General features: G+C 48.1%; 1 protein-coding gene across 1 annotated transcript in view; it reads right to left on the bottom strand.

Moving 5' to 3' along the window:
* The window catches only part of KIF3C (kinesin family member 3C), a 54,831-nt gene that overhangs the window by 6,381 nt on the left and 20,880 nt on the right, over positions 1-27,570 (bottom strand). Inside the window, exons 2-5 of the mRNA XM_050753625.1 lie at positions 22,312-22,413; positions 21,511-21,633; positions 20,219-20,337; positions 17,548-17,664 (exon numbers count right to left, since the gene is read on the bottom strand). Coding sequence (XP_050609582.1) covers positions 17,548-17,664; positions 20,219-20,337; positions 21,511-21,633; positions 22,312-22,413 — 461 coding nt within the window. The remainder of the gene's footprint in view (positions 1-17,547; positions 17,665-20,218; positions 20,338-21,510; positions 21,634-22,311; positions 22,414-27,570) is intronic.

Below are 27,570 nucleotides of genomic sequence, written 5' to 3'. Positions count from 1 at the left end.
ATATAGATTAATGAAACAGAACTGAAACTCCAGGGCCAGGCGCGATGGCTCACGCCTGTAATCCCAGCACTTTGGGAGCCTGAGGCGGGTGGATTGCCTGAGCTCAGGAGTTTGAGACCAGCCTGGGCAACACGGTGAAACCCCGTCTCTACTAAAATACAAAAAAACAGCCAGGTGTGGTAGCGTGTACCTGTAATTCCAGCTACTTGGGAGGCTCACACAGGAGAATTGCTTGAACCCAGGAGGCAGAGGTTGCAGTAGGCGGAGATCGCGCCATTGCACTCTAGCCTGGGTGATAGAGCAAGACTCCGCGAGACTCTGTCTCAAAAAAAAAAAAGGGCAAAGGATCTCAATAGATACTTCTCAGAAGATATACAAATGGTTGATAAGCACATGAAAAGATGTTCAACATTAATAGTCATATAGGGAAATCTAAATCAAAACCACAATGGGGACCCGGTGCGGTGGCTGACACCTGTAATCCCAGCACTTTGGGAGGCTGAGGCATGTGGATCCCTTGAGCCCAGAAATTTGAGTCCAGCCTGGACAACACAGCAAGACCCTGTCTCTAAAAAAAATACAACAACAACAAAAAAAATTAGCAGGGTATGGTAGCACACACCTGTAATCCCAGCGGTTCAAGAGGCTGAGGTGGGAGGATCACCTGAGCCTGGGGGGTCAAGGCTGCAGTGAGCCGTGATCACGTCACTGCACTTCAGCCTGGGTGACAGGGTAAGACCCTGTCTCAAAAACCCCACAATGGATACCACTTCAGATCCACTAGAATGACTATAATTTAAAGACAGACAGTAACACATGTTGGTGAGGATGTAGAGAAACTGGAACCCTCACACACTATTAGTGAGAATGTAAAAAAAAAAAGTTAAACATAGACTTACCATATAACCCAGCACTTCCACTACTAGGCATATACTCAAGAGAACTGAAAACATATTCATATAAAAACTTGTACACAGGCCGGGCGCGGTGGCTCAAGCCTGTAATCCCAGCACTTTGGGAGGCCGAGATGGGCGGATCACGAGTTCAGGAGATCGAGACCATCCTGGCTAACACGGTGAAACCCCGTCTCTACTAAAATACAAAAAAAATTAGCCGGGCGAGGTGGCGGGCGCCTGTACTCCCAGCTACTCGGGAGGCTGAGGCAGGAGAATGGCGTGAACCCGGGAGGCGGGGCTTGCAGTGAGCTGAGATCCGGCCACTGCACTCCAGCCTGGGCAACAGAGCTAGACTCCGTCTCAAAAAAAAAAAAAAAAAAAACTTGTACACAAATGATCATAGCAGCATTACTTACGGTGAAACCCTGTCACTACAGAAAAATAGCCAAAAAATGGAAATTACCAAAACGTCCGCCAAATGATATGTTGATAAACCAAATGTGGTATATTCATAGAGTGGAATATTACTCATCAATAAAAAGGAATGAAGTACTGATGAGTGTTCCAACATGGAGGAACCTTGAAAACATTCTGCTAAGTGAAAGAACTCAGTCACAACGGACTACATATTGTGTGATTCCATTTATATAAAATATCTGGAATAGGTAAAGCCATAGAAACAGAAAGTAGATTGGCAGTTGTCTAGGTCTGGGGAAAGGGGTTTGGGGGAGAATGAGGAGTAACTGCTAATTGGTTCAGGGTTTCTTTTTGGAGTGATGAAAATGTTCTGGAATTAGGCTGGGCGTGGTGGCTCACGCCTGTAAACCCAGCGCTTTGGGAGGCTGAGGCAGGCAGATCACCTGAGGTCAGGAGTTCGAGACCAGAGTGGCCAACATGATGAAACCCTTTCTCTACTAAAAATACAAAAATTAGCCAGGGGTGGTGGCGCACGCCTGTAATTCCACCTATTCAGGAGGCTGAGGCAGGAGAACTGCTTGAACCCGGGAGGCAGAGGTTGCAGTGAGCCAAGATCACACCACTGCACTCCAACCTGGGAGACAGAGTGAGACTCCATCTCGGAAAAAAAAAAGAAAATGTTCTGGAACTAGATAGTGGTGATGGTTGTACAACTCTGAATATACTAAAATCCACTACATTATTAAGCAGTAGAGCTAAAAAAAAATCCGCCGAATTGTACACTTTAAAATGGTGAACTTATGATAAGTCAACTACATCTCAATAGAGCTGTTATTTAAACAATGAACAAACAGGCCAGCCTCAGAGACTCATGCTTGTAACCCCCACACTTTGGGAGGTTGAGGTGGGAGGATCATCTGAGGCCAGGAGTCTGAGGCTGTAGTGTGCTTGATTGTGCCAATGAATAGCCACTGCACTCCAACCTGGGCAACAGAGCAAAGATCCCAGCTCTAATTAAAAAAAAAAAAGTTTTGGCTCACGCCTGTAATCCCAGCACTTTGGGAGGCTGAGACGGGCGGATCACGAGGTCAGGAGATCGAGACCATCCTGGCTAACACAGTGAAACCCCATCTCTACTAAAAAAAATACAAAAAAATTAGCTGGGCGTGGTGGCTGGCACCTGTAGTCCCAGCTGCTGGGGAGGCTGAGGCAGGAGAATGGTGTGAACCCAGGAGGCAGAGCTTGCAGTGAGCTGAGATCGCGCCATTGCACTCCAGCCTGGGAGACAGAGCGAGACTCTGTCTAAAAAAAAAAAAAAAAAAAAAAAAAAAAAAATTTATGGGCAGGCTCAGTGGCTCATGCCTATAATCCCAGCACTTTGGGAGTCCAAGGTGGGCGGATCACCTGAGGTCAGGAGTTGAGACCAGCCTAGCCAACATGGTGAAACCCCGTCTCTACAGAAAATACAAAAATTAGCCAGTCATGGTGGCCTGCGCCTGTAGTCCCAGCTACTTGGGAAGCTGAGGCATGAGAATCATTTGAACCCGGGAGGCAGAGGTTGCAGTGAGCTAAGATCACACCACTGCACTCCAGCCTGGGCAACAGAGTGAGACTCCGTCTCAAAACACACACACACACACACACACACACACACACACACATTTTTGTGTGGTTCTATGTAGATGCAGAAAGACTGCCACAATATATTAATAAAAGAGCAAATAAAAATATGAAGTTTTTGTTTGTATTTTTAAGTTTTTTTTAGAGATGGGGTCTCGCTATATTGTCCAGGCTGGTCTCAAACTCCTGGCCTCAAGTGACCCCCCAGCCTCAGTATCCCCAAGTGTTGGGATTACAGGCATAAGCCACCACACCTGGCCAGTTTTAAGGAAATGCGTGTGTGTGTGTCTGCTTAGGAAAAAGTCTAGATATTCAACAAAATGTTGACAGTTATAATCTTCAAATTGTGTGATTATGGGTGATTTTTATTTTCTTTCTGCCTTTCTGCAATATCTGAAAAATTTTTTTACAATGAATATGTATAACCTTATATCTAATTAATTAGTTCAAACATCTACAGGAAATATGTATCTGTATGACTGCCATCCAGTTTTGTCAAGAATGCTGCTGTGAACATTTCTAAAGGTATTTTCATGTTTGTATTTAACATTTTCCCTGGGGTATGGATCCAGGAATGGAAGTGTTGCATTGTCGGGTATGCAAATTCTCAGCTTTACTTGATATTGTCAATTGCTTTTCAAAGTGATTATACTTATGAAAGTTTCCATTGGTCTACATCCTAGAGAGCTCACTGAGTGCTTTTTACTGTCAGCAATTTGGTGAGTGTGATGGATTATTAAAATACTTTTACTACCCTGAACGAAAACAAACAGAAAAAAGAAAGAAAAGAAAACAAGAAAGCTACTTCCATTTTAAAAAATAAAAGAACACAGGTTTTGGAGTGAGTCAGACCTGGGTTTGAATGCTGGCTCTGCCCCTTCAAGCTCTTTTACTTGGGGAGGTGGCTTACTATCTCTGAGCCTCAGATAGATCATCCCTATCATACAGAACTTCTGAGATTAAACAAGACAAGCACTTAGCACAGTATGCCCGCCACAGGGCTTAACACATGGCAGCTGTGATTATGATTTCTTTTCAGTTCTACTTGCTAATTTCAAGTGGGGATACAAATGAAATGAGCAAGGATAAAAGTCAAAAGGCGACAGTTGGAAGAGGAGAAGAAACAGGCTGACTAACTCAAAGATAGGACATTCTGTCCTTGAACAGCAGAACAAGCTGTGCAGGGGCCCGCAGAACAATGGCTGCCTTCTGCAGCTGGCAGAATGGGAAATAACATTCTTGTGGTTTAGTTTATGACGCATATAAAAAGGTGCCGTCCCCCATTAGTGGTCCCTGCTGACCCTCTCGATAGATGAAAACAAGGAAAGATAAGGCTCCAGAAGCCCCAGCTGGGTCTGCAGCTGAGCTTACAGGATGCCGGGAGGCGTGTCTGTGGGGACAGGCAGCCTCAGTGGCAGTGGCAGCAAGGAGACAGTCCTGCTGCAGACGCTGCTGGAAATGCAGAGCCATCCCCTCTAAGAGGGGAGTGGGAAAATTAGGAAAACAGCAACTTATTTACAAGGTGCTTCTACACAGTTCATCTGAACTTAACAACCTCCCGATGTGTGGATAGAGCAAAGAAGACTGCAGCTCAGGGAGGTGCAGTGCCTCAGTGCCTTTTGTGTCCAAGGTCATGCAATTAGGGAGAGACTAGGAATCTGAATCTTCCCATATACTCCTTTTAAAATTATTATTGGCCAGGCACGGTGGCTCACAGCACGCCTGTAATCCCACACTTTGGGAGGCCGAGGCAGGTGGATTACCTGAGATCAGGAGTTCGAGACCAGCCTGGCCAACATGGTGAAACCCTGCCTCTACTAAAACTATAAAAATTAGCTGGGCGTGGTGGCAGGCGCCTGTAGTCCCAGCTATTCAGGATGCTGAGGTGAATCACTTCTACCCGGGAGGCGGAGGTTGAGTGAACCGAGATCGTGCCACTGCCCTCCAGCCTGGGTGACAGAGTGAGACTCTGTCTCAAAACAATATATATAATTATTATTTTGCGGCTGGGCACAGTGGCTCACGCCTGTAATCCCAACACTTTGGGAGGCCAAGACAGGTGGATCACCTGAAGTCAGGAGTTCAAGACCAGCCCGGCCAATTTGGTCAAATCCCCCTCTCTACCAAAAATTCAAAAATTAGCTGGGCATGGCGCACGCCTGTAACCCCAGCTACTCAGGATTCAAGCCTAGACAACAGAATGAGTCTCGGTCTAAAAAAAAAAAAAAAAAAAATCATTGCTTTGTGAAATTTTTGAATTGGGCAATACCTCATTCTATGCCATAGAGTGGGTGTTCCCCACAAGGACTCTAGTATCATCTCTCAGGAGGACACTGGGCCAGAACAGATGGGCCAGTGAGTGCCTTTGAAAGCTCAGGCGCTGGGAACAGGACAGAGGGACAGGGCTGGGTGAGCAGAGGATCAGCACAAATTGGCAGCCTGACCCAATAAAGATGCCAGGGCTATTCTGGGTGGCATGTGGGAGAGAAGGGTTGGGGGAAGGGAGTCTGTAATTGGGGCACCGACCTTCCCATCGACTCCCTCTTCTGCCCCAGGCCTACTTTCCATGATTGATCCTCTATAGAAAGCAGGTTGTGGCAGCCCAGAGCTGAGGCCTGGGTCTGCAATTATGCACCCCTCCCTTTAAGCACCCCTCCCAGCAGGGCCCCACAGCCACAGTTATCCTGCGTGCAGTAGATCCGAGGCGTTCTCCTAGGACCCTCCCTCTGTAATTGACTGCTATCATTTTTTTCCCTTTAATATTAAAAAGTCATCTCTCAGCTCCATCTCAGGGGCTGACACCATTCTCTTTCCTGGCTGTCTGATCACTTCCTTTCCCCTCTCCTTCCTTCCCGTTCTTCCTCTCTCCCTCCCTGCCTCACTCTGTCACCCAGGCTGGAGTGCTGTGGCAAGATCTTGGCACACTGCAACCTCCGCCTCTCAGATTCAAGTAGCTGGGATTATAGGTGACAGCCACCACACCCGGCTAATTTTTGTATTTTTAGTAGAGACGGGGTTTTGCCATGTTGGCCAGGCTGGTCTCGAACTCCTGGCCTGAAGTGATCCACCCGCCTTGGCCTCCCGAAGTGCGGGGATTACAGGTGTTGAGTTACTGCGGCCGGCCTCGCCCTCTTGTTCTGAAAGCAGGCATCCGACATCATCGGGTGCGTTTCCTTCTAGTTCCTTCCTGTGCATTCAACACAGACAATCAGGCTTTCCTCTTCGATCTGGCTGCTTTGTCCTGGCAGGCTGTCTGTCCTCCTTGTTCCACTGCCCCGCTTGTCTGAACTCTCAGCCTTCCCATTTCCCCTCCATGCTGTACCCAACCCGCCTGGGAAGCTGCAGCTGCTCACTGCTTCACACTGTCTTCAATTCCCACAGGTCTGAAGAAATCCAGGGACTCAACGCAGAGCTAGGAATGTTGTTACTGGGGTGAACTTTGCCTCTGTACAAAACCAGTTTAACTTTCTTTGCTGATTCTATTTAAAGCAAGAAACACTCTCTCTTTAAACCAAGAGGCAGAGCCCAGGCGAGGTGGCTCACACCTGTAATCCCAGCACCTTTGGGAGGCCGAGGCAGACAGATTACCTGAGGTCAGGAGTTCAAGACAAGTCTGGCCAACACTGAAACCCCACCTCTACTAAAATACAAAAATTAGCCGGGCATGGTGGCAAACCCCTATAAATCCCAGCTACTCAGGAGGCTGAGGCACAAGAATCGCTTGAACCTGTGAGGTGGAGGTTGCAGTGAGCTGAGATCATGCCACTGTACTCCAGCCCAGGTGACAGAGTGAAACTCTCTCTCAAAAAAATAAAAATGAAAATAAATAAATAAATAAAATAAACCCAGAGGCAGTTTAACAAAAAATCAACATCTAAAACAAAAACATCAAGTCAAACTGCCCTTGTAGGGCACTTCTAAGGGATAGAGGCAGGCCGGTTCCAGAGTCCCCATAATTAGAATATTGGCTTATCAGTATGAATACAACTCTTCATTGATCATCTCCTCTGTACCAGGCACAGGCCTGGAACCTTACATTATTTCATTTCAACCTCAACAATCCTGCACGGTACCTATTATCCCCACTTTACAGATGAAGAAATTTGGGTTCAGAGAGGTTAAAAAAATTTACTCCAGGCCGGGCGTGGTGGCTCATGCCTGTAATCCTAGCACTTTGGGAGGCTGAGGCAGGCGGATAACCTGAGGTCAGGGGTTCGAGACCAGCCTGGCCAAGATGTTGAAACCCCATCTCTACTAAAAATACAAAAATTAGCCAGGCGTGGTGGTGCATGCCTGTAATCCCAGCTACTCTGGAGGCTGAGGCAGGAGAATCACTTGAACCCAGGAGGGGGAGGATGCAGTGAGCTGAGATCATGCCACTGCACTCCAGCCTGGGTGACAGAGTGAGACTCCATCTCAAAACAACAACAACAACAACAACAACACTTATTCAAGGCCACTAGTAAGTGGCAGAGCAGGAGCTGGAATTCAGAATGTTCTTTTTTTTTTTTTTTTTTTTTTTTTTTTTTTTTGAGTCTTGCTGTGTTGCCCATGTTGCCCAGGCTGGAGTGCAGTGGTGCAATCTCAGTTCACTGCAACCCCCACCTCCCAGGTTCAAGCGATTCTTCCCCTACCTCAGCCTCCCGGGTAGCTGGGATTACAGGTGCCCACTACCACACCCGGCTAATTTTTGTATTTTTAGTAGAGATGGGGTTTCACCATGTTGGCCAGGCTGGTCTCAACTCCTGACCTCAGGTGATTCGCCCGCCTCAGCTTCCCAAAGTGCTGGGATTATAGGCATGGGCCACCACACCCGGACAAATTCAGAATGTTCTAAATCCAAAGTCTAGTCTCTCTCTACTGCACCACGATGCCTTTGAAAAGAATCTAGGGGCTGGGCACGGTGGCTCACGCTTGTAACCCGGCACTTTGGGAGGAGTTCACTTGAGCTCAGGAGTTCAAGACCAGCCTAGGCAACATAGTGAGACCCCTATCTCTACTAAAAATGAAAACAAATTCGCTGGGTATGGTGGTCCATGTCTGTACTGTGGTCTAAACTACTCGGGAAATTGAAGCAGGAGGATCACTTGAGCTCAGAAGGTCAAGGCTGTAGTGAGCCATGATTGTGCCACTGCATTCCAGCCTGGGCAACAGAGTGAGACCCTGTCTCAAAAAAAGAAAGAAAAGAAAGAAAGAAAAGAATCTAGGGTGGCTGGGGTTACAAAGGTCAAAGGGCTAAAGTTGCAATGGAATTTTGTGTACTATAAAGCACAGGGTATGGATACTGTCACATACATAACCCTTTAGAAGACAATTTTGTGGGGCTGGCACACACCTGTAATCCTAGCATTTTGGGAGGCTGAGGTGGGTAAACTGCTTGACGTCAGAAGTTTGAGACCAGCCTGGGCAACATAGTAAAATCCTGTCTCTATTTAAAAAAAAAAGAAGACAATTTTACCTAAACACAAGTAAAAATGAAGCCTAGGCCAGGTAAGGTGGCTCATGCCTATAATCGCAATACTTTGCAAGGCTGAGATGGGGGTATCACTTGAATCCAGGAGTTCAAGACCAGCCTGGGCAATGTAGTGAGACCTCATCTCTACAATAAATAAAAAATTAGTCAGACATGGTGGCACAAGCCTGAGGTCCCAGCTACCCAGGAGGCTGAGGTGGGAGGATCACTTGAGCCAAGGAGGTGAGCCAAGATTGTGCCACTGCACTCCAGCCTGGGCAACAGAGTGAGACCTTGTCTCAAAAAATTAAATTAACTGGGCGTGGTGGCATGTACCTGTGGTCCCAGCTACTCAGGGGGCTGAGGTGGGAGGATTGCTTGAGCCTGGGGGGCAGAGGTTTCAGTGAGCCATGATGATGCCATTGCACTCTAGCCTGGGTGACAGAGTGAGACCCTGTCTCAAAAAAAATAGAAAAAACTTAAATACAATTTAAAAATCTAGGTCGGGCACAGTGGCTCATGCCTGTAATGCTAGGACTTTGGGAGGCCGAGACAGGCGGATCACCTGAGGTCAGGAGTTTGAGACCAGCCTGGCCAACATGAAGAAACCCTGTCTCCGCTAAAAATACAAAAATTAGCCGGGTGTGGTGGCACATGCCTATAATCCCAGCTACTCGGGAGGCTGAGATAAGAGAATCTCTGGAACCCGGGAGGCGGAGGTTGCAGTGAGCTGAGATCACGCCATTGCACTCCAGCCTAGGCAACAGTCTATTATGAGAAACTAAAAATAAAAGGTCATACTTGTAAAATATTTATTGCTAGACCTAGCTGCAAAAAAAAAAAATTTTATTGAGACAGAGTTTCGCTCTTGTTGCCCAGGCTGGAGTGCAATGGCACGATCTTGCCTCACTGCAACCTCTGCCTCCTGGGTTCAAGCGATTCTCCTGCCTCAGCCTCCTGAGTAGCTGGAATTACAGGCGTGAGCCACCATACCTGGCTAATTTTGTATTTTTAGTAGAGACGGGATTTCTCCACGTTGGTCAGACTGGTCTCGAACTCCTAACCTCAGGCGATCTGCCTGCCTTGGCCTCCCAAAGTGCTAAGATTACAGGCCTGAGCCACCGAGCCAGTGCAAAAATATTTTTTAAAGTAACTTTAATATTATACAAGATTATGACTGTGGAAGACACCTCACCTTATCTTATTTTGTATCAACTAATGGCTACATAGAGATGGTAGAGTAAAAAGAGAAAGGGCTAGACTTCCAAAATAAGTTGATTAGGGATATTTCTCAACAGTTGCCTGACAACCCCTTGTTTGAGAGAGGCAGCGGTCAGAGGGTGGGGTGGATGCTGAGAGCTGGAGTAGGCGGAAGGAGAATGTTTTTCGAACAGAAGCTTTCTAATGGGACAGCATGACTTTAGGTAATTTCTTACAAACTATGTTTTTTCCTCTCACTTTGAGCAGCTGTCAGTGTTCTCATCCCCAGAATGCCACAGGCCGAAATAAAGCAAAATATTCCACACTTGAGTTGAGCAAATGGAACAACGCCCTGATTAGTTAAATATGCTTTGGAGAGAAATAACTTTTCTGTTTGTTTTTTAGCCCTAATTAAGCGATGTGGCAAGTGGTGGGATCCAATGCTGAAGAAAGGACCTTTTCTGTGGGGAGTGGAGAAATTCGTTTCACAGCTGCAGCCTCAGATCCCATGGTCCCTGAAATGAGGAAAGCTGCCTTGTTCAAGGACCTCCCTGCCCTCAACCTTCCGCCGTGAAATGAGGGACATGGGGCAGATGACCTCAGAGATCCAGGCCAGCACCTCCCTGCCCCCTACCGTGCCCCACCAGGCTCTCTCTGCCAAGTCAGAATCACAACTGGGATTTCAATTACCGTGGAATTCTATTTACTTTATTCTAACCATTCTGGCTTTAAAAAGAGTAATTTTAAAAACTTGTTTCATATAAAAAAATTCTAGAACTGGCCAGGCACGGTGGCTCACGCCTGTAATAGCACTTTGGGAGGCCGAGGTGGGCAGATCACCTGAGGTCGGGAGTTCGAGACCAGCCTGACCAACATGGAGAAACCCCCGTCTCTACTAAAAATACAAAATTAGCCAGGCATGGTGGCGTATGCCTGTAATTCCAGCTACTCGGGAGGCTGAGGCAGGAGAATTGCTTGAACCCGGGAGGCAGAGGTAGTGGTGAGCCAAGATCATGCCATTGCACTTTAGCATGGGCAACGAGCAAAACTCCATCTTAAAAAAAAAAAAAAAAATCCTAGAACCATTTTTACTTGGCTTTTCTATTTTTGTATTTTTTAAAGTTCTGAAATAAATATTAAATATTGCAAATTGCAGTCATCAGACATAGTGGACAGTGGCAAAAAAATGAAAAAGAAAATACTATATTCATGATTACCTGTTCTCTCTCTTTTTTTTTTTTTTTTTGATATGTAGTCTTGCTCTGTGGCCCAGGTTGGAGTGCAAAGGCATGATCTCAGCTCATTGCAACCTCTGCCTCCCAGGTTCAAGCAATTACCCTGCCTCAGCCTCCCAAGTAGCTGGGATTACAGGTGTGATCCACCATACCCAGATATCTGATATGTCTTAATAACTGTTTTGAAGTAATTTATTTCTTGGAATTCTTTATTATATTAGAGCATTCTGTAATTACTGTTCATATAATTTGTATTTAAGTGTAGTAGAGAACATTGGTAAATCATAATTGCCTTTTTTTTTTTTTTTTTTTTTTTGAGACAGGGTCTCACTCTGTTGACCAGGCTGGATGGAGTGCAGTGGTATAATCACGGCTCAGTGCAGCCTCAACCTCCTAGGTTCAAGCAATCCTCCCACCTCAGCCTCCCAAGTAGCTGGGAGTATAGGCATGTGCTAATGCCCAGCTAACTTTTTGTATCTTTTTGTAGAGATGGGGTCTCACTCTGTTGCCCAGGCTGGTTTTGAACACCTGGGCTCAAGCCATCTACCTGCCTCAGTCTCCTAAAGTGCTGGGATTACAGGCATCAGCCACTGTACCTGGCCTATAATTGCCTTTTACCCTACCCAGATGTATTTGAATATTTTCTGTACATATGTTGTACTTGGTCTTTATTCTGAACAGGTACAAACATATTCTGTATAAAACAGCATGGTTATGAATACACTTAACCATAATTTTGGAAAACCTTGTGAATCTATTTATAGCTTTAAATTTTCAATATAAGACTTTCAGGGAGGCCGGGTGCTGTGGTGCACGCCTGTAATCCCAGCACTTTGGGAGGCTGAGGTGAGTGGATCACCTGAGGTCAGAAATTCAAGACCAGCCTGGCCAATATGGCAAAACCCCGTCTCTACTAAAAACGCAAAAATTAGCCAGGAGTGGTGGTGGGCGCCTGTAATCCCAGCTACTCAGGAGGCTGAGGCAGGAGAATCACTTGAATCCAGGAGGCGGAGCCTGCAGTAAACCGAGATTGCACCACTGCACTCCAGCTTGGGCAACAAAAGCAAAACTCCATCTCAAAAGAAAAAAAAATTTAAGGGAACACTGTCCAATTGGTATTCATTTAGAAGAGTTGACAACACAAACCTACAAATGCAATGTGGAAGCAACTATATGCAGATTTAAATTAATGGGTATAATGAATGTGTATGTTAGGACTAATTCTTTGCAAAGAATCTTGGAAAAGAAAACACTATAAAAGCTGCTCTACTTTATAGTCTGGTAGTTAAAATCCTGTCCTTTCATAGCTGGAGCCTAGGTTCAATTCTTGGTCAGGGTAGTCCCTTTACAAAGGATAAAATTAAGGCCAGGTTTGGTGACTCAAACCTGTAATCCCAGCTACTCAGGAGGCTGAGGCATGAAAATTGCTTGAAGCCAGGAGGCGGAGGTTGCAGTGAGCCAAGATAGTGCCACTGCACTCTAGCCTGGGCGACAGAGTGAGAATGTCTCAAAAAATAAATAAATAAATAAAAATAAAAAGAATAAAATTTAAGGCCCGTTGCATGCAGTGGCTCCTGCCTGTAATCCCAGCACTTTGGGAAGCTGAGGTGGGAGGATTAGCGTGAAGCCAGGAGTTCAAGACCAGCCCAGGCAACACAGCGAGCTATCATGGTGCCAATGCACCACAGCCTGGGTGACAGATAAGACTCCATCTCAATAACAGCAGCAAAATAATGCAACTTAACACTATGGAGGTAAATTTAAAGCAAATAGCTTTTGGTTGTGCGTGGTGGCTCACACCTGTAATCCTAGCACTTTGGGAGGCCAAGGCAGGAAGATCACTTGAGGTCAGGAGTTCAAAACCAGCCTAGCCAACATGGTGAAACTCTGTCTCGACTAAAAATACAAACAAATCAGCTGGGCATGGTGGTGGGTGCCTGTAATCCCAGCTACTCAGGAGGCTGAGGCAGGAGAATTGCTTTAACCTGGGAGGCGGAGGTTGCAGTGAGCTGAGATCACACTACTGCACTACAGCCTGGGTGACACAGCAAGATTCCATATCATAACATAAATAAAATAAAATAAAATAAGTAAAAATAAAGCAAATAGCTTCTGAGGAAAAAACAGAGTTTTCCAGTTTTCCAGTGGCAAAGAACTGATTCTTTTTTCACAACTTTCCCTGCTCAAGGACAGTGGGAGGAATCACAGAGAGGAAAGGTGGGGGCCAGGTGAGGTGGCTTGTGCCTGTAATCCCAGAACTTTGGGAGGCCAAGGTGGGCAGATCACTGGAGATCAGGAGTTCAAGACCAGCCTGGCCAACATGGTAAAACCCTGTATTTATTAAAAACATAAAAATTAGGCTGGGCATGGTGGCTCACGCCTGTAATCCCAGCACTTTGGGAGGCCGAGGTGGGCGGATCACGAGTTCAGGAGTTTGAGACCACCCTGGCCAACATGGTGAAACCCAGTCTCTACTAAAAATACAAAAATTAGCTGGGCGTGGCGGCACAAGCCTGTAGTCCCAGCTACTCGGGAGGCTGAGGCAGGAGAATCGTTTAAACCCGGGAGGCGGAGGTTGAAGTGACCCAAGATGACGCCACTACACTCCAGCCTGACAACAGAGCTAGACTCCATCTCAAAAACAAAAACAAAAAATTGGCTGGGTGTCGTGGTGTGCACCTGTAATCCCAGCTACTTGGGAGGCTGAGGCTAGAGAATTACATGAGTCTGGGAGGTGGAGGTTGCAGTGAGCCGAGATCTCACCACTGCATTCCAGCCTGGGGACAGAGCAAGACTCCATCTCAAAAAAAAAAAAAAAAAAAAAAAAAAAAGAAGAAGAAAAAAAGAAAGAAGGCTGGGCACAGTGGCTCACGCCTGTAATCCCAGCACTTCAGGAGGCTGAGGCAGGGGGATCACCTGAGGTCAGGAGTTCGAGACCAGCCTGACCAACATGGTGAAACCCTGTCTCTACTAAAAATATAAAAACAATTAGCCAAGCATGGTAGTGGGTGCCTGTAAACCCAGCTACTGGGGAGGCTGAGGCAGGAGAATTGCTTGAACCCAGGAGGTGGAGGTTGTAATGAGCTGAGATCACGCCATTGCACTCCAGCCTGGGCAACAAGAGCAGAGGGCTTTTAGGGACATACATTAGAACCCTTTAATAAAGAGCACAAACTTGCCTTTAAAGCAGAAGATCAGGGTAAAAAAGACAATGGGCTAGAAATTGGCAACATTACACAGTAAAGAAGGATCTGTATTCTAGCAAGTTTCTTTCTTTTTAAAAAGTTATTATAGGGGCCAGGTGCAGTGGCTCATGCCTGTAATCCCAGCACTTTGGGAGGCTGAGGCGGGCGGATCACGAGGTCAGGAGATTAAGATCATCCTGGCTAACACAGTGAAACCCCGTCTCTACTAAAAATACAAAAAATTAGCCGGGCGTGGCGGCGGGCACCTGTAGTCCCAGCTATTCAGGAGGCTGAGGCAGGAGAATGGTGTGAACCTGGGAAGCGGAGCTTGCAGTGAGCCGAGATAGCACCACTGCACTCCAGCTAGGCAATACAGTGAGACTCCGTCTCAAAAAAAAAAAAAAAGTTATTATAGGTATCTACTGTAAAAATTAAAGTATGCTGTTTTAAGGTAGCTACTTTTATTTTTTAAATCTGTGAATGATTTTTTTCAGCATATACAAACCATTTTAACTCTCAAAAAGGAGAAAAGTTTATGTATAAAAAAATACGGTGGAAAGTTCATATCCAATTGTAATATCCAATTGTAAGTAAACACTGCCACTAGGTGGAATTTTCATTCTTTCTATGTTTATTTAAATTTTCCATAATGAAAACATTGCTTGCAATTGAAGTAAGGGTTACTTAAAAGGAAGAAAGTAAATTTAAAAAAATTTTTTTTTAGAGATGAGGTCTCATTCTGTCGCCCAGGCTAGAGTACAGTAGAGCATGATCCTAGCTTACAATAGCCTGGGCTCAAGCAATCTCTCTGTCTCAGCCCACAGAGTAGCTGGAATTACACACATGAACACCTGGTGGAAGAAAGCAAACTTTTAAAAACATTAAAAAAAAAATTAGCTGGCCATGGTGGCAACTGCCTGCTGCTTCAAGCTACTCAGGAGGCTGAGTGGGAGGACGGCTTGAGCCCAGGAGGTCAAGGCTGCAGTGAGCTGTGATCACCACTGCACTCTAGCCTGAGTGCAGACAGAGCGAGACTCTGTCTCAAAAATAATACAAATAAATAAATAACAAAAATAAGGAGTGGAAGTCCAGGCTGGGTGGGGAGGCTCATGCCTGTGATCCCAACGCTGGAAGACAATGGGAGGAGGATCACTTAAGCCCAGGACTTCACGACCAGCCTAGGCAAAAAGTGAGACCCTGTTTCTACAAAAGATAAAAAATTTAGCTGGTGTAATGGTGCATACCTGTGGCCCCAGTTACTCAGGAAGCTGAGGCAGGAGGATCACTTGAGCCCAGGAGCCCAAAGCTGCAGTGAGTTATATACTCCAGCCTGGGTAACAGTGTGAGATCCCAACTCAAGAAAAAAGAAAGCAAGAAAGCAAGCAAGGAAGTAAGGAGGGAAATAAAGAAAGGAAGAAAGAGAAAGAAAGAGAGAGAGGAAAGAGAGAGAGAGAGAGAAAGAGAGATGAGGTTTCACCATGTTGGCCAGGCTGGTCTCGAACTCCTGACCCCAAGTGATCCACCTGCCTCGGCCTCCCAAAGTGCTGGGATTATGGGCGTGAGCCACCAGCACACCCAGCAGAAAGAACTTTTCTTTTCTTTTTTTTTTGAGACGGAGTCTTGCTCTTGTTGCCCAGGCTGGAGTGCAATGGCATGATCTCGGCTCACTGCAACCTCTGCCTCCCGAGTTCAAGCGATTCTCCTGCCTCAACCTTCCTAGTAGCTGGGATTACAGGCACCTGCCACCACACCCAGCTAATTTTTTTTTGTATTTTTGGTAGAAATGGGGTTTCATTATGTTGGCCAGGCTGGTCTCAAATTCCTGACCTCAGGCTATCCACCTGCCTCAGCCTCCCAAAGTGCTGGGATTACAGGCTTGAGCTACCGCGCCCGGCTAGAAAGAACTTTTCTAAGCATAAGATAACCCTTCAGAGTGAAGCCTCACCAGCATCTAACTCTGGCAAATGACACTGGAGCAGTGGTTTTCTAGCCTGCCTTCAAATGCAGAATCACAAAACCTAAGACCTGGGATCCTTTAAATCAGACTCTCTGGAGCCCAACTCACAGGTATTCTAGCTGCAGCCAGGGTGGAAAACCTCTGTGATAGCTGATGTACTATTGAGAATCTCTACCTAGATTGGAAAGGTGGATTGTAGGTGTAAAGTTATACCATTGAAAAGTCCTCTATTCGTGTGCTTGCCACTTACAAACTTATGTGGTATCACCTTAAGTAATATCAGCCTTTAAGAAAGATCAAATAGGCATCTAAGCTGTAGTTGTTGAAAGAAAGAAAAGAAAGAAAGAAAGAAAGAAAAGAAAAGAAAAGAAAAGAGAGAGAGAGAAAGAAAGAAAGAAAGAAGCCAGGCGCGGTGGCTCACGCCTGTAATCCCAGCACTTTGGGAGGTGGAGGCGGGCGGATCACCTGAGGTTGGGAGTTCGAGACCAGCCTGACCAACATGGAGAAACCCTGTCTCCACTAAAAATACAAAATTGGCCGGGCATGGTGGCACATGCCTATAATCCCAGCTACTAGGGAGGCTGAGGCAGGAGAATCGCTTGAACCTGGGAGGCGGAGGTTGCGGTGAGCCGTGATCGTGCCATTGCACTCCAGCCTGGGCAAACAAGAGTGGAACTCCGCCAAAAAAAAAAAAAAAAAAGAAAGAAAAAAAGAAAAGGAAGAAAGGGAAAAAAAATAACCAAGTAGGCATCTGATGCTTCAGTGAGAAGCTGTAGACCTCTTGCTAGCTTCCCATTCCAGATTTGGAGAGACTCTTGCCCTATTTTAACATTAATGTTCCCAGGCTAGAGAGAGCAAAGAATCTCCAGGAAGGTGCATTGGTGTCTGGCCTCCTAAGCACTTCTCTCTATATATTTGCAATTAAGGGCCCATGGCTCAGGCGGGTGAGGCCTCACTCTGTTGGGATGTTCTTTATGGCCACCAGCAGAGGGAGCTGCACACCCAGCCAATGGCCGCAGCTGCACCCAAGGGCTAGGACGTGGAAAAAGGTGGAAATGCTGAATCACCCGGATGAGCCAGCCTGCTGAGATTGGATCACAGCTCTATCACATCATGATCTGATTACTTATTTCCCACTGGACTGTGAGCTCGGACCATATCTAATTTATCTTCTGTCTCCTGAGTCTTGCACAGCATCCGGCATACAGTAGCCCTTGGCAAATATTAACTGTGGTTGCTATTTCGGGCATCTGACAAATGAATATTCACCAGACCTGGCCATGTGTTAGCATTCGCTAGGATTGTCAAGAGGCTGAGATGTTCTTCCTCCCTCCCGAAATCACTCACAAGGTATTTTCTGCATCCCAGATCAATGAGACTTTTTTTTCCCAGAACACCCTTCCATCATAGAGACCCCTACAAATTAGATCATGAGAAATTCCTCCCCCATCGGCATCCTCCCCATCTTTTCCCCAATCCACAAAACATCTGTCTCCCTGCAGGCAGGGCCTCAGGCCCCTCACCAGTCCCAACCTGGAGTGGACCCACAAGTCCCTCAGCCCAGACGGCTGGGTTAGAGACTCACACGCCGGCTGGCACCAGTGGCTGGAACTTCCACTGCTCCTCCTCACAGTCCAGGAAAAGCCGGTTCATGATCTTGTTCTTCTCTTCCGGGGGGATGAAGTTCTCGATGATTAGGTACCTGAGAGCAGGAATGAAGGAGCGATGGGAAACTGGGTGAGTGAGAGACCACAAGGTGCCTGTAAGGGGTTTAAGGATTAGAAGCAACAAGCCAAGAGGCAGAGGGGGACAGGCGCGGTGGCTCACGCCTGTAATCCCAGCACTTTGGGAGGCTGAGGCCTGTGGATCACGAGGTCAGGAGATCAAGACCATCCTGGCTAACATGGTGAAACACCATCTCCGTCTCTACTAAAAATACAAAAAAAAAAATTAGCCGGGCGAGGTGGCGGGCCCCTTTAGTCCCAAGCTACTCGGGAGGCTGAGGCAGGAGAATGGAGTGAACCCAGGAGGCGGAGCTTGCAGTGAGCCGAGATGGCACCACTGCACTCCAGCCTGGGTGACAGAGCGAGACTTCGTCTCAAAAAACTAAGTTAATTAATTAATTAATTTATTTATTTAAAAAAAAAGAAGCAGAGGCAATGTGGAGGTGGGAAAATCAAGAAGTTAAGCAGAAAGGATCCCTACAGAAATACTGCAGCTTGAAAAATGACTGCTTCTAATAGGTACACAAAAATAGAAAAATGAATAAACACTATTATTTGATAGCATAATAGGGTGACAATAGTCAATAACTTAATTGTATATATATGTGTATATATGTGTGTATATATGTGTGTACATACATGTGTGTATATATATGTGTGTGTATGTGTGTGTATATATATATATATTTTTTGAGACAGTTTTGCACTTGTTGCCCAGGCTGGAGTGCAATGGTGTGATCTCAGCTCACTGGAACCTCTACCTCCGGGGTTCAAGTGATTCTCCTGCCTCAGCCTCCCGAGTAGCTGGGATTACAGGCACATGCCACCATAGCCGGCTAATTTTTGCATTTTTAGTAGAGACAGGGTTTCACCACGTTGACCAGGCTGGTCTCAAACTCCTGACCTCAGGGGATCCCCCCGCCTTGGCCTCCCAAAGTGCTGGGATTACAGGTATGAGCCACCACCCGAGCCAATTGTATATTTTAAAATAACTTAAAGAGTGTAACTGGATTGTTTGTAACTTGAAGGATAAATGTTTGAGGCGATGGATACCCCATTCTCCATGATCTGCTTAGTTCACATTGCACGCCTGTATCCAAACATCTCATGTGGCCAGGTGCAGTGGCTCGCGCTTGTAATCCCAGCCCTTTGGGAGGCCGAGGTGGGCGGATCACCTGAGGTCAGGAGTTTGAGGTCACTCCAGGGTGGATGACACAGCAATATTCCATCTTCAAAACCAAAAAATCTAATGTATCCCACAAATATTAATATATACACCTACTATATATGCATACTATATACATACACTATATACATTTTTAAAATAATTTTTTTTTTTTTTTTTTTCAGACGGAGTCTCACGCTGTTGCCCAGGCTGGAGTGCAGTGGCGCGATCTCGGCTCACTGCAAGCTCCGCCTCCTGGGTTCACGCCATTCTCCTGCCTCAGCCTCCTGAGTAGCTAGGACTACAGGCGCCCGCCACTGCGCCCGGCTAATTTTTTGTATTTTTAGTAGAGACGGGGTTTCACTGTGGTCTCGATCTCCTGACCTTGTGATCCGCCCGCCTCGGCCTCCCAAAGTGCTGGGATTACAGGCTTGAGCCACCGCGCCCGGCCTAAAATAATTTTTAAAACAGATTTAAAAATAATTTTTTTTTTTGAGATGGAGTCTCGCTATGTTGCCCAAGCTGGAGTGCAGTGGCTCCATCTCAGCTCACTGCAAGCTCTGCCTCCCAGGATTACATCATTCTCCTGCCTCAGCCTCCCAAGTAGCTGGGACTACAGGGGCCCGCCACCACGCCTGGCTAATTTTTTATATTTTTAGTAGAAGCGGGGTTTCTCCGTGTTAGCCAGGATGGTCTCGATCTCCTGACCTCGTGATCCGCCCGCCTCGGCCTCCCAAAGTGCTGGGATTACAGGCATGAGCCACCTTTTTTTTTTTTTTTTTTTTTTTTTGAGACGTTGTCTCGCTCTGTCACCCAGGCTGGAGTGCAGTGGCGTGATCTTGGCTCACTGCCACCTCCACATCCCAGGTTCAAGCAATTCTGCCTCAGCCTCCCGAGTAGCTGGGATTACAGGCGCCTGCCACCATGCCCAGCTAATTTTTATATTTTTAATAGAGACGGGGTTTCACCATGTTGGTCAGGCTGGTCTCAAACTCCTGACCTCAGGTGATCCACCCGCCTCGGCCTCCCAAAGTGCTGGGATTATAGGCGTGAGCCACTGCGCCCGGCCCTAAAAATAATTTTTAAAAAATTTAAAATCACTGCTTCTTATGCAAAGATGGTAGCCTCAGGGCCTTCAGAGTTAATTTTGGCCAGCACCTAGCGTCCGTTTTGAGGGGTTCATAAAATACAGGCAGGGAGGTAGAAGAAACTCCAGCACGTGGGCCCATCCCTCAGCCCTCAGACGCATTTTGTTCCTAAGGGACTCATGGGAGAGGAGACAGTCAGGATGCGGCCTTCGGGAAGGAGAGGCCTGAGTAATGATGGCTGGCTGTGGGACACGGGAGCAAAAGAGCTGCGGGCCCTACTTGAGCTTGAGTTCGCGGGTCTGCTCGTTCTGCGCCTCCTCCAGGTCCTGCCGCACGCGGATGTACTCATCATGCTGGTCCTGGATCTCCGCCTTCACCGCCTGCAGCTTGGCGTAGAGCTGAATGGGGACAGGTGCCACTCAGAGGCTGCTTGGTGTAGCAACGAGGCCCCAGTCACTCAGCCTGGGCCGCAGGGCTGCAGGCTCAGAGTCTACCGACTCAGCCCACGATGAGGCTGGGGGTCCTTTTCTTTACTCCCTGCTGTGCCCAACCCACCACAAATTGGGCTGGGCTATTTAAAGGGGTGCCCTGTCCTCCTACACTGAGGCCTGTGGCCATTGCCTGCTCTTTCTCGCTGCTATCAGCATCGTGGAGTGTTCAAACGGGAGGGGACCCCAGGGACCTTTTGGTCCAATACCGTCCTTTCACAGATGAGGAAGCCAGGCACAGCCTTGCTCAAGGTCACACAACCAGCAAATAGAAGAGCCGGAACTGGGACTCAGGGCCCATTTGGAGATCAAGGGCTCATTTGGAGACCCGGCTCAGGGAGCAGGAAGCCTAAAAGAGTTTGGAAGGTGACTCCTCCCACTCCAGTCTCTTCAGGGGCTCTCAAAAGTGGGGTGTGGAGGCAGCATGGCCATCCTGCTGCTCTCCAAAGCCGCTGAGGGCTGGGTCCATGGTAACTGCTTCAGTGGCAGTGCCTCTGTCGGGCCTGCCCCAGGGCAGTCACATCAGCCACCCCAAAGGGTCTCCAGGTTTCTCCCAGAATCCAAGCTGGAGCTCTGCTGCTTCCTGCCCTAGACCCTCCTCACATGTACATGTCTTTCCCTTGCTACAGGCTTTGCAGGGTCCTGGTGAGCGCCTATTCTCATCCCTTGACATGTCCTTGAGGGCCTTATGCTCCCCGCCTGAGCTTCCTGGGGTTCCAGTCTCCTCCTCAGCCTCTCTGTATTCCCCTGGCCCTGCTCCAGGCCCAGCTATCCCAACTGTGACTCACTGGTGACACTGAATGGGGAAATCACCCAGGACCATAAGGATGGTAACCCTGGATACTGCAAGTGACAGAGTTTGCAGCCTGTCACAGCCCACCCTGGCCCAGGAGAAAAGGCTCTACTCCACCCCCAGCCCCCGCCTCCTGCCTCCCCCTGCTATTCACTCCCAAGGCCCAAGCCATGTCACTCAAGGGTTCAGCAGTTCCAGCCAAATGGGGAGGAGTCCCTGAAGCAGACACCCTTGGGCAGAGACTGCTGGGCCTCCAGCACACCTTGACTGGTCCTACTGCAGTGTCTCACCTTCTTGAGTTTCTTGGTTTTGACCTCCACCTCCTGCTGCAGGGACGTGTAGGTGCCCCGGAGCTCCATGGTCTCCTCATCCCGGAGCATCATCTCCTGCTGCATCTCCCGTTCACGACGTTTCTAGGCCAAGGACGGACAGTGTGGCTCAAAGGAGCAGAGCATACCCAGGAGGGCCAAGAACGCTCAGGGGACTGGCTCACTCTCCCTGTGTCGGGACCTGGCTTCACCATGGCCCATGGCCCACATCCACCGCTCCCACCCAATCCTGCAGAGCCCCTGGGAACCCGCTTCTCAGTTCCTAGGGCCATGCCTTTGCCAGGCTCTACACCACGTGGATGGAGACTCCAGTCCTAAGAGCTGGCCTACTCCAGGGGTGTTAGTCACACAGATGGAGGCACATCACACTGCCTTCCAAGCTGCCTCACCCTCTCCCCAAGTAGTGTAACAGTTTATTGGTAAGACCAACAAATTGTGGTTCTTGATGATTTAGGGAAATAGTCATACAGTTGGCAAAGAACTCGCACCACCTTGTGGAAGGCCCAGGAATTAGCACCAGGTGGCTTGTGGAGGCTGACGTCACGGAGAGCTATCACGTCCTCTCACCCACCAGCTAGCAGTGCCCCTGCCAGAGGGAAGACTGTGGGCTAGTAGACCTGTGGGACCCAGGGTGGCATATCTGAGATTCTCAGCACTGTAATTCCAGAGATCCAGAGTCCACCATGGTTTACTGCCCTACACCTCCCAGATATGAGCTGCAGGCCACGCTCTCCAAGGGGACCTGGCACCTGGCGGCCCTACCTGCTCGGCAATCTCCTGCCTCTTCAGTTCCAACATCTTCTGCTGCTCGTTGGTGTGATCCATGATGTTCCTGCCCCCGATGAGGAGCTTGCTCTCCATGGCCTGGGGACACAGAGGGGTTGGGAGGTGGGCTTTGCAAAGGGTCCACAACATTGCCAGCTGGAGAGATTTTGCTTCCCTGCTCTGTGGTCCTTCTGGGAGTGGACACAAGATGTGTCCCAGATGGGGCCTTGTGGCTTTCAGGGAGAATGGAGTTTTCCCCTCCAGCATCTCAGGTCCAAGTGCAAGGCTCTCATTGACAGCAGGACCACTAGGGAGGCAGAGAGGGTGCCCCTCGGGGAGGTAGGGCACCTGATCTGTTTGCTTTGGTTCACCAGGGCTAGGAGGAGGATGGGGGTGGCAACCTAATCCTGGCAACCAGGACCCAGCTGGTGTTGAGGATTGGGAAAGATAAGATACAGTCACCAGGTAGCCCAGCCCTTAGCTAACTGGCTTCCATCTCAGGAAGACAGCTCTCAACACAGGCAGCAGGAAAGCGTCTAAATCTTCAGCTGATGTGGAAAGCAGAAGAAAAGCCAAAGGGAGCAGACTGCACAGCAAGAAGGAACAGCACGGGCCCAGCACAGCAGGAGCTTTGGAGAAGGCCAGGAAGACATGGTTCTACCCACTTACCTCGAGGCTTTGGGCAAATTATTCCCTTCAGGGCTGTCATCTACAATACTGGAACACTGCCTATGTTCCAGGAGGACTGGCAAACATTTGCTGAGCACTAAGTATCTGTTAGATACTGAGCTAAGCCTTTAACACCATGGTTTCCATCCTCCCCTAAGAGGGGCTATTCCCCTCCCCATTTAACAAATGAAGACATTGAGAATGACCAGCCTAAGGCCATGCAGCTATTGAGTAGCAAAGAGGAGAGATTTGAACCCCACACTCCCAGCCTCACTCTGCGAAAGCCCCTAGTCAGTGCTTTGGAATCTGAAGCTGAAATAATGTCAGATTTGTGTAAACTGTGACTACATAAAATGTATTTTCAAGAGGGTGCTGTCGGCAGCCTCTCGAAAACTATTCTGGTTTGGGGGGTGCCTGATTTGAAATTTTAGAAAATGAAAATAAAATAAGAAGAAAGTGCTCTCCCAGGGTACCCAGTTGTCCTCTGACTTCATCACGGGCCTCCTGGAAGGTTGAAATCACCTTGAACCAGTGGAAAAAGCTGGCTGCTTTTCCATTGGAATTTTTTTTTTTCCCAGTGGAAACAGCTGACCTGCCTGAGGGATCTCAAAGCAGGGGGTGCTGTCAGACTTGGGGAGCAGGAGACCACCTGTAAGAGCCACATCACTGGGAACACAGCCGGACAAGGGTTAACAGTCGCTTTCGGGAGGTCAGGGACTGGGCTGTGTGAGGCTTTGTCATCCAAAGACGCTGAGCGAAGTTGGGGCAGCCAGAGAGGCACGAGCCTCACTCCAGCCCCACATAGCCTCAGAGGCTCAAGGCGGGCTTTGAGCCCTGGAGGCTGTCCGTGCTGCCACACTGCAGCTGCCTGTGCTCCTGGTTAATGATCTCCTCACTTACCCCATCACCTCGTCACAGACCTAAACCCATCCTAGGCTCCTCCTTCGCACTCCAGGTCAGCATTTGCAGGACCGTGAGAGGGAAGAATCCTTTACACTGCACCCTCAGCGACTCACCGGCCTCGCCTCATCCCTGCCCTGCCTCTCATCCACTGCATCTGGCCAGTGAGTCAAGGCCATCAAACCAGATCCTCAGTGTGGCTCCCACCACCCGCTCTTTTTCATTCTCACTGATAGCTGCTAACTTCATTGCAGCCCCCACAACTCTCCTGGACCACTGCTGTGGTCTCCCCGCTGCTTCGGTGTCCTCTTCCACACCTCCACCACATGACACCCAGGCGGATCCACTAAAAACACAACTCTGGGCTGGGGACAGTGGCTCATGCCCGTAATTCCAGCACTTTGGGAAGCTGAGGGGCGGTGGATCACTTGAGGTCAGGAGTTCGAGACCAGCCTGACCAAAATGGTGAAACCCCAGCTCTGCTAAAAATACAAAAATTAGCCGGGTGTGGTGGTGCGCACCTGTATTCCCAGCTACTCAGCAGCTACTCAGGAGGCTAAGGTAGGAGAATCGCTTGAATTCGGGAGACAGAGGCTGCAGTGAGCCGAGATCGCACCACTATGCTCCAGCCTGGGCGACAGAGTAAGACTTCATCGCAATAAAAAAAAAAAAGCACAACTGTGAATGGTTGCTCCACGGCTTCAAACTACTGAATGGACCTCCATTCCTTGTAGGATGAAATCCAAGGTTGGCTGCAGTGACAGGCCCCAGGAGCTGGCCTGGCCTCCCAGGTTCCTCTCACCACTCATGCTCCGAGTGGGCTCTGCTCCCCAGCCTCACCAAAAGAATTCCAGCTCCCTGAGGGCCCAGCACGGTGGCTCACACCTGTAATCTCAGCACTTTGGGAGGCCAAGGTGGGCAGATCACCTGAGGTCGGGAGTTCGAGACCAGCCTGACCAACATGGAGAAACCTCAACTCTACAAAAATACAAAATTAGCTTGGCGTGGTGGTACATGCCTGTAATCCGAGCTACTCGGGAGGCTGAGGCAGGAGAATTGCTTGAACCCGGGAGGCAGAGGTTGCGGCGAGCCGAGATCATGCCATTGTACTCCAGCCTGGGCAACAAGAGCAAAACTCTGTCTCAAAAAAGAAAACAAGAATTCCAGCTCTCTCAATGTGCGATGGCATTTCACAAGCTCCTGGGTTCCTCCTCCCACTCCACATCTAACTGGAAAACTGCTACTTATTCTGCAAGACACACTTTGACCACTGGGAAATTGTCCCTGATTCCCTCGAATTTGCTCTTTCGAGCCCCCTCAGTAACCAGGCCATATTCCTCCTATTTCTCATAATAGAATCATTATTCATTTACATGCTGTCTCCCCCTGTGAGCTCTGTCAGGGCAGCAGTCATATCTTACTCATATCTCAGAGCCCCTGGACTTAGCTCAGTGCTTGGCAGATAACAAGTGCTAAAATACGTATTAGATGAACCAAACAGAATCCTTGGGGGTTGTCCCAGAGCGGGTTCCAGGTCCCTTCCTTGGGCTCTCTCTCTCTTTTTTTTTTTTTTTTTTTTGACAGTCTCGCTCTGCTCTGTCACCCAGGCTGGAGTGCAGTGGTGTGATCTCGGCTCACTGCAACCTTCACCTCCCAGGTTCGAGCTATTCTCCTGCCTCAGCCTCCCACATAGCTGAGACTACAGGTGTGTGCCACCACACCCAGCTAATTTTTGTATTTTTAGTAGAGAAGGGGTTTTGCCATGTTGGCCAGGCTGGTCTCGAACCCCTGACCTCAAGTGATCTGCCCGCCTCGGCCTCCAAAAGCGCTGGGATTACAGGCGTGAGCCACTGCACCCGGCCACCTTGGGCTCTCTTTATCCCAGTTTCTCCTCCTCCCATTCATCAATCCACACTCACTGTCACGGGGCCCGATCATCTGGGGAACCTGGCAGGAGGGGTGGGGTGGGCGTGAGAGAAAAGAGAAGCAGCACACGGAGGAGGTCCCTACTGTTGTGGACCACGGATACCTGATCCCGTGACGCTGGGTCACAGGTCTTCGGGAGCCTGCTGTCTGGCCTGGCCTCCGAATCTGGGATACACGTGTCCATTTCAACCCTAAGACCTTTCACTTCCCCAGCATTTTATGTGACTCTAGCATTCTTTATTCTTTGACACCTAATCAAAAGAAACTTGTTCTCAAATTTCGCTGCATGTTAGAATCACCTAGGGAACTTTTTTAAAATTCCAGAGCCAGGTGTGGTGGCTCATGCCTGTGGTCCCAGTTGTTTTGGAGGCTGAGGCTGGAGGATTGCTTGAGCCAGGGGTTCAAGATCAGCTTGGGCAACATAGCAATGCCCTATCTCAAAAATAAATAAGCAAATCAAATAAAAAATTCAGACCTAGTGAATCAAGATCCATATTATACTGAGATTCCCAGGTAATTTGGATGCACATGAATGTTTGAAAAGGACTGCTGTAAGGGGCATGCATACTATCAGCACTGTCATTTTTCCAGTGAAAGCCCACAGAGGTTATGTAACCCATCCAAGTTCACATCACGGCCCCCTCAGTAACCAGGCCATATTCCTACCATTTCTCATAATAGAATCATTATTCGTTTACATGCTCTCTTGCCTGTAAGCTCCCTCAGGACAGCAATCTTATCTTACTCATATCTCAGGGTCCCTGGACTTAGTACAGTGCTTGGCAGACAACTATCTGTGAGCTTTCACTGGAAAAAATGATAGTTATATGCCTCTCATTAAATTTAAATGGAGATTCAGCTGAGCAGGATGGCTTATGCCTGTAATTGCAGCACATTAGGAGGCTGAAGTGGGCGGATCCCTTGAGTCCAGGAGTTCAAGACCAGCCCAAGCAACATGGCAAAACCCGTCTCTATAAAAAATATAAAAATGGGTTGGGCACGGTGGTGTGGGCCTGCTACTCGGAAGGCTGTGGCAGGAGGATCACTTGAGCCTGGGAGGTTGAGGCTTCAGTGAGTTGAGATCACGCCATTGCACTTTAGCTTGGGCGACAGTGAGACCCTGTCTCAAAAAAAGAAAGAGAATTAAAAACAAAAAACTTAAATGGAGACCCAGCCCAGACCTGCCTGGCTCCAAAGCCCAAGCTCTTCCTATTGCAGGGGCTGCAGTGACTCCTTTAGGAAGCAGAACCTGCTAAAGGAAAGCAACATGTTTCCGGCAAGAGGAAATGGTGTCTGACTAATCTCCGAGAGTTCTTTCAGAATGGGATGGAATGGGTTATCACAGCACATGGGGAAGCCAGTGACCAGAACTCTGGAGGCTAAAGCGCTCTTGGCAAGGCTGCACATCAGAGGTTATTCAAAGTTACATGGGGAGTGAGAAGATGGAGAAAGGGGAAGTGAACTAGGGAGAGGAAACAGAAATAAACAGGTATTTCTCTGGATGGAAAGGTGCTCAAGTGTGAAACAACAGGACTAATCTCTGAAGCTGTGCAAGAAGGAATGCATGGGTGAAATACCCAACCTCACAGACACCCCCAAGTCCTCCTAGGTGGTAAAGTACAAGAGAATTTCTAGCCTATGTAAGCTGACAAAAAATGGCAGATGAGCCATTTTTTTGTTGTCAATTACAATTTTACATTTTGGGGAAAAGGAATCCTAACTCTACTAATTAAATGATATCCATGGGCAATCAGTTGTAAG

The sequence above is a fragment of the Macaca thibetana genome, chromosome 13 (genome assembly GCF_024542745.1).
Source record: "Macaca thibetana thibetana isolate TM-01 chromosome 13, ASM2454274v1, whole genome shotgun sequence".
NCBI classification, from domain to species: domain Eukaryota; kingdom Metazoa; phylum Chordata; class Mammalia; order Primates; family Cercopithecidae; genus Macaca; species Macaca thibetana.
Note: the sequence above shows the minus strand (reverse complement) of the source record. Positions and strands in the feature narration are given on the sequence as shown.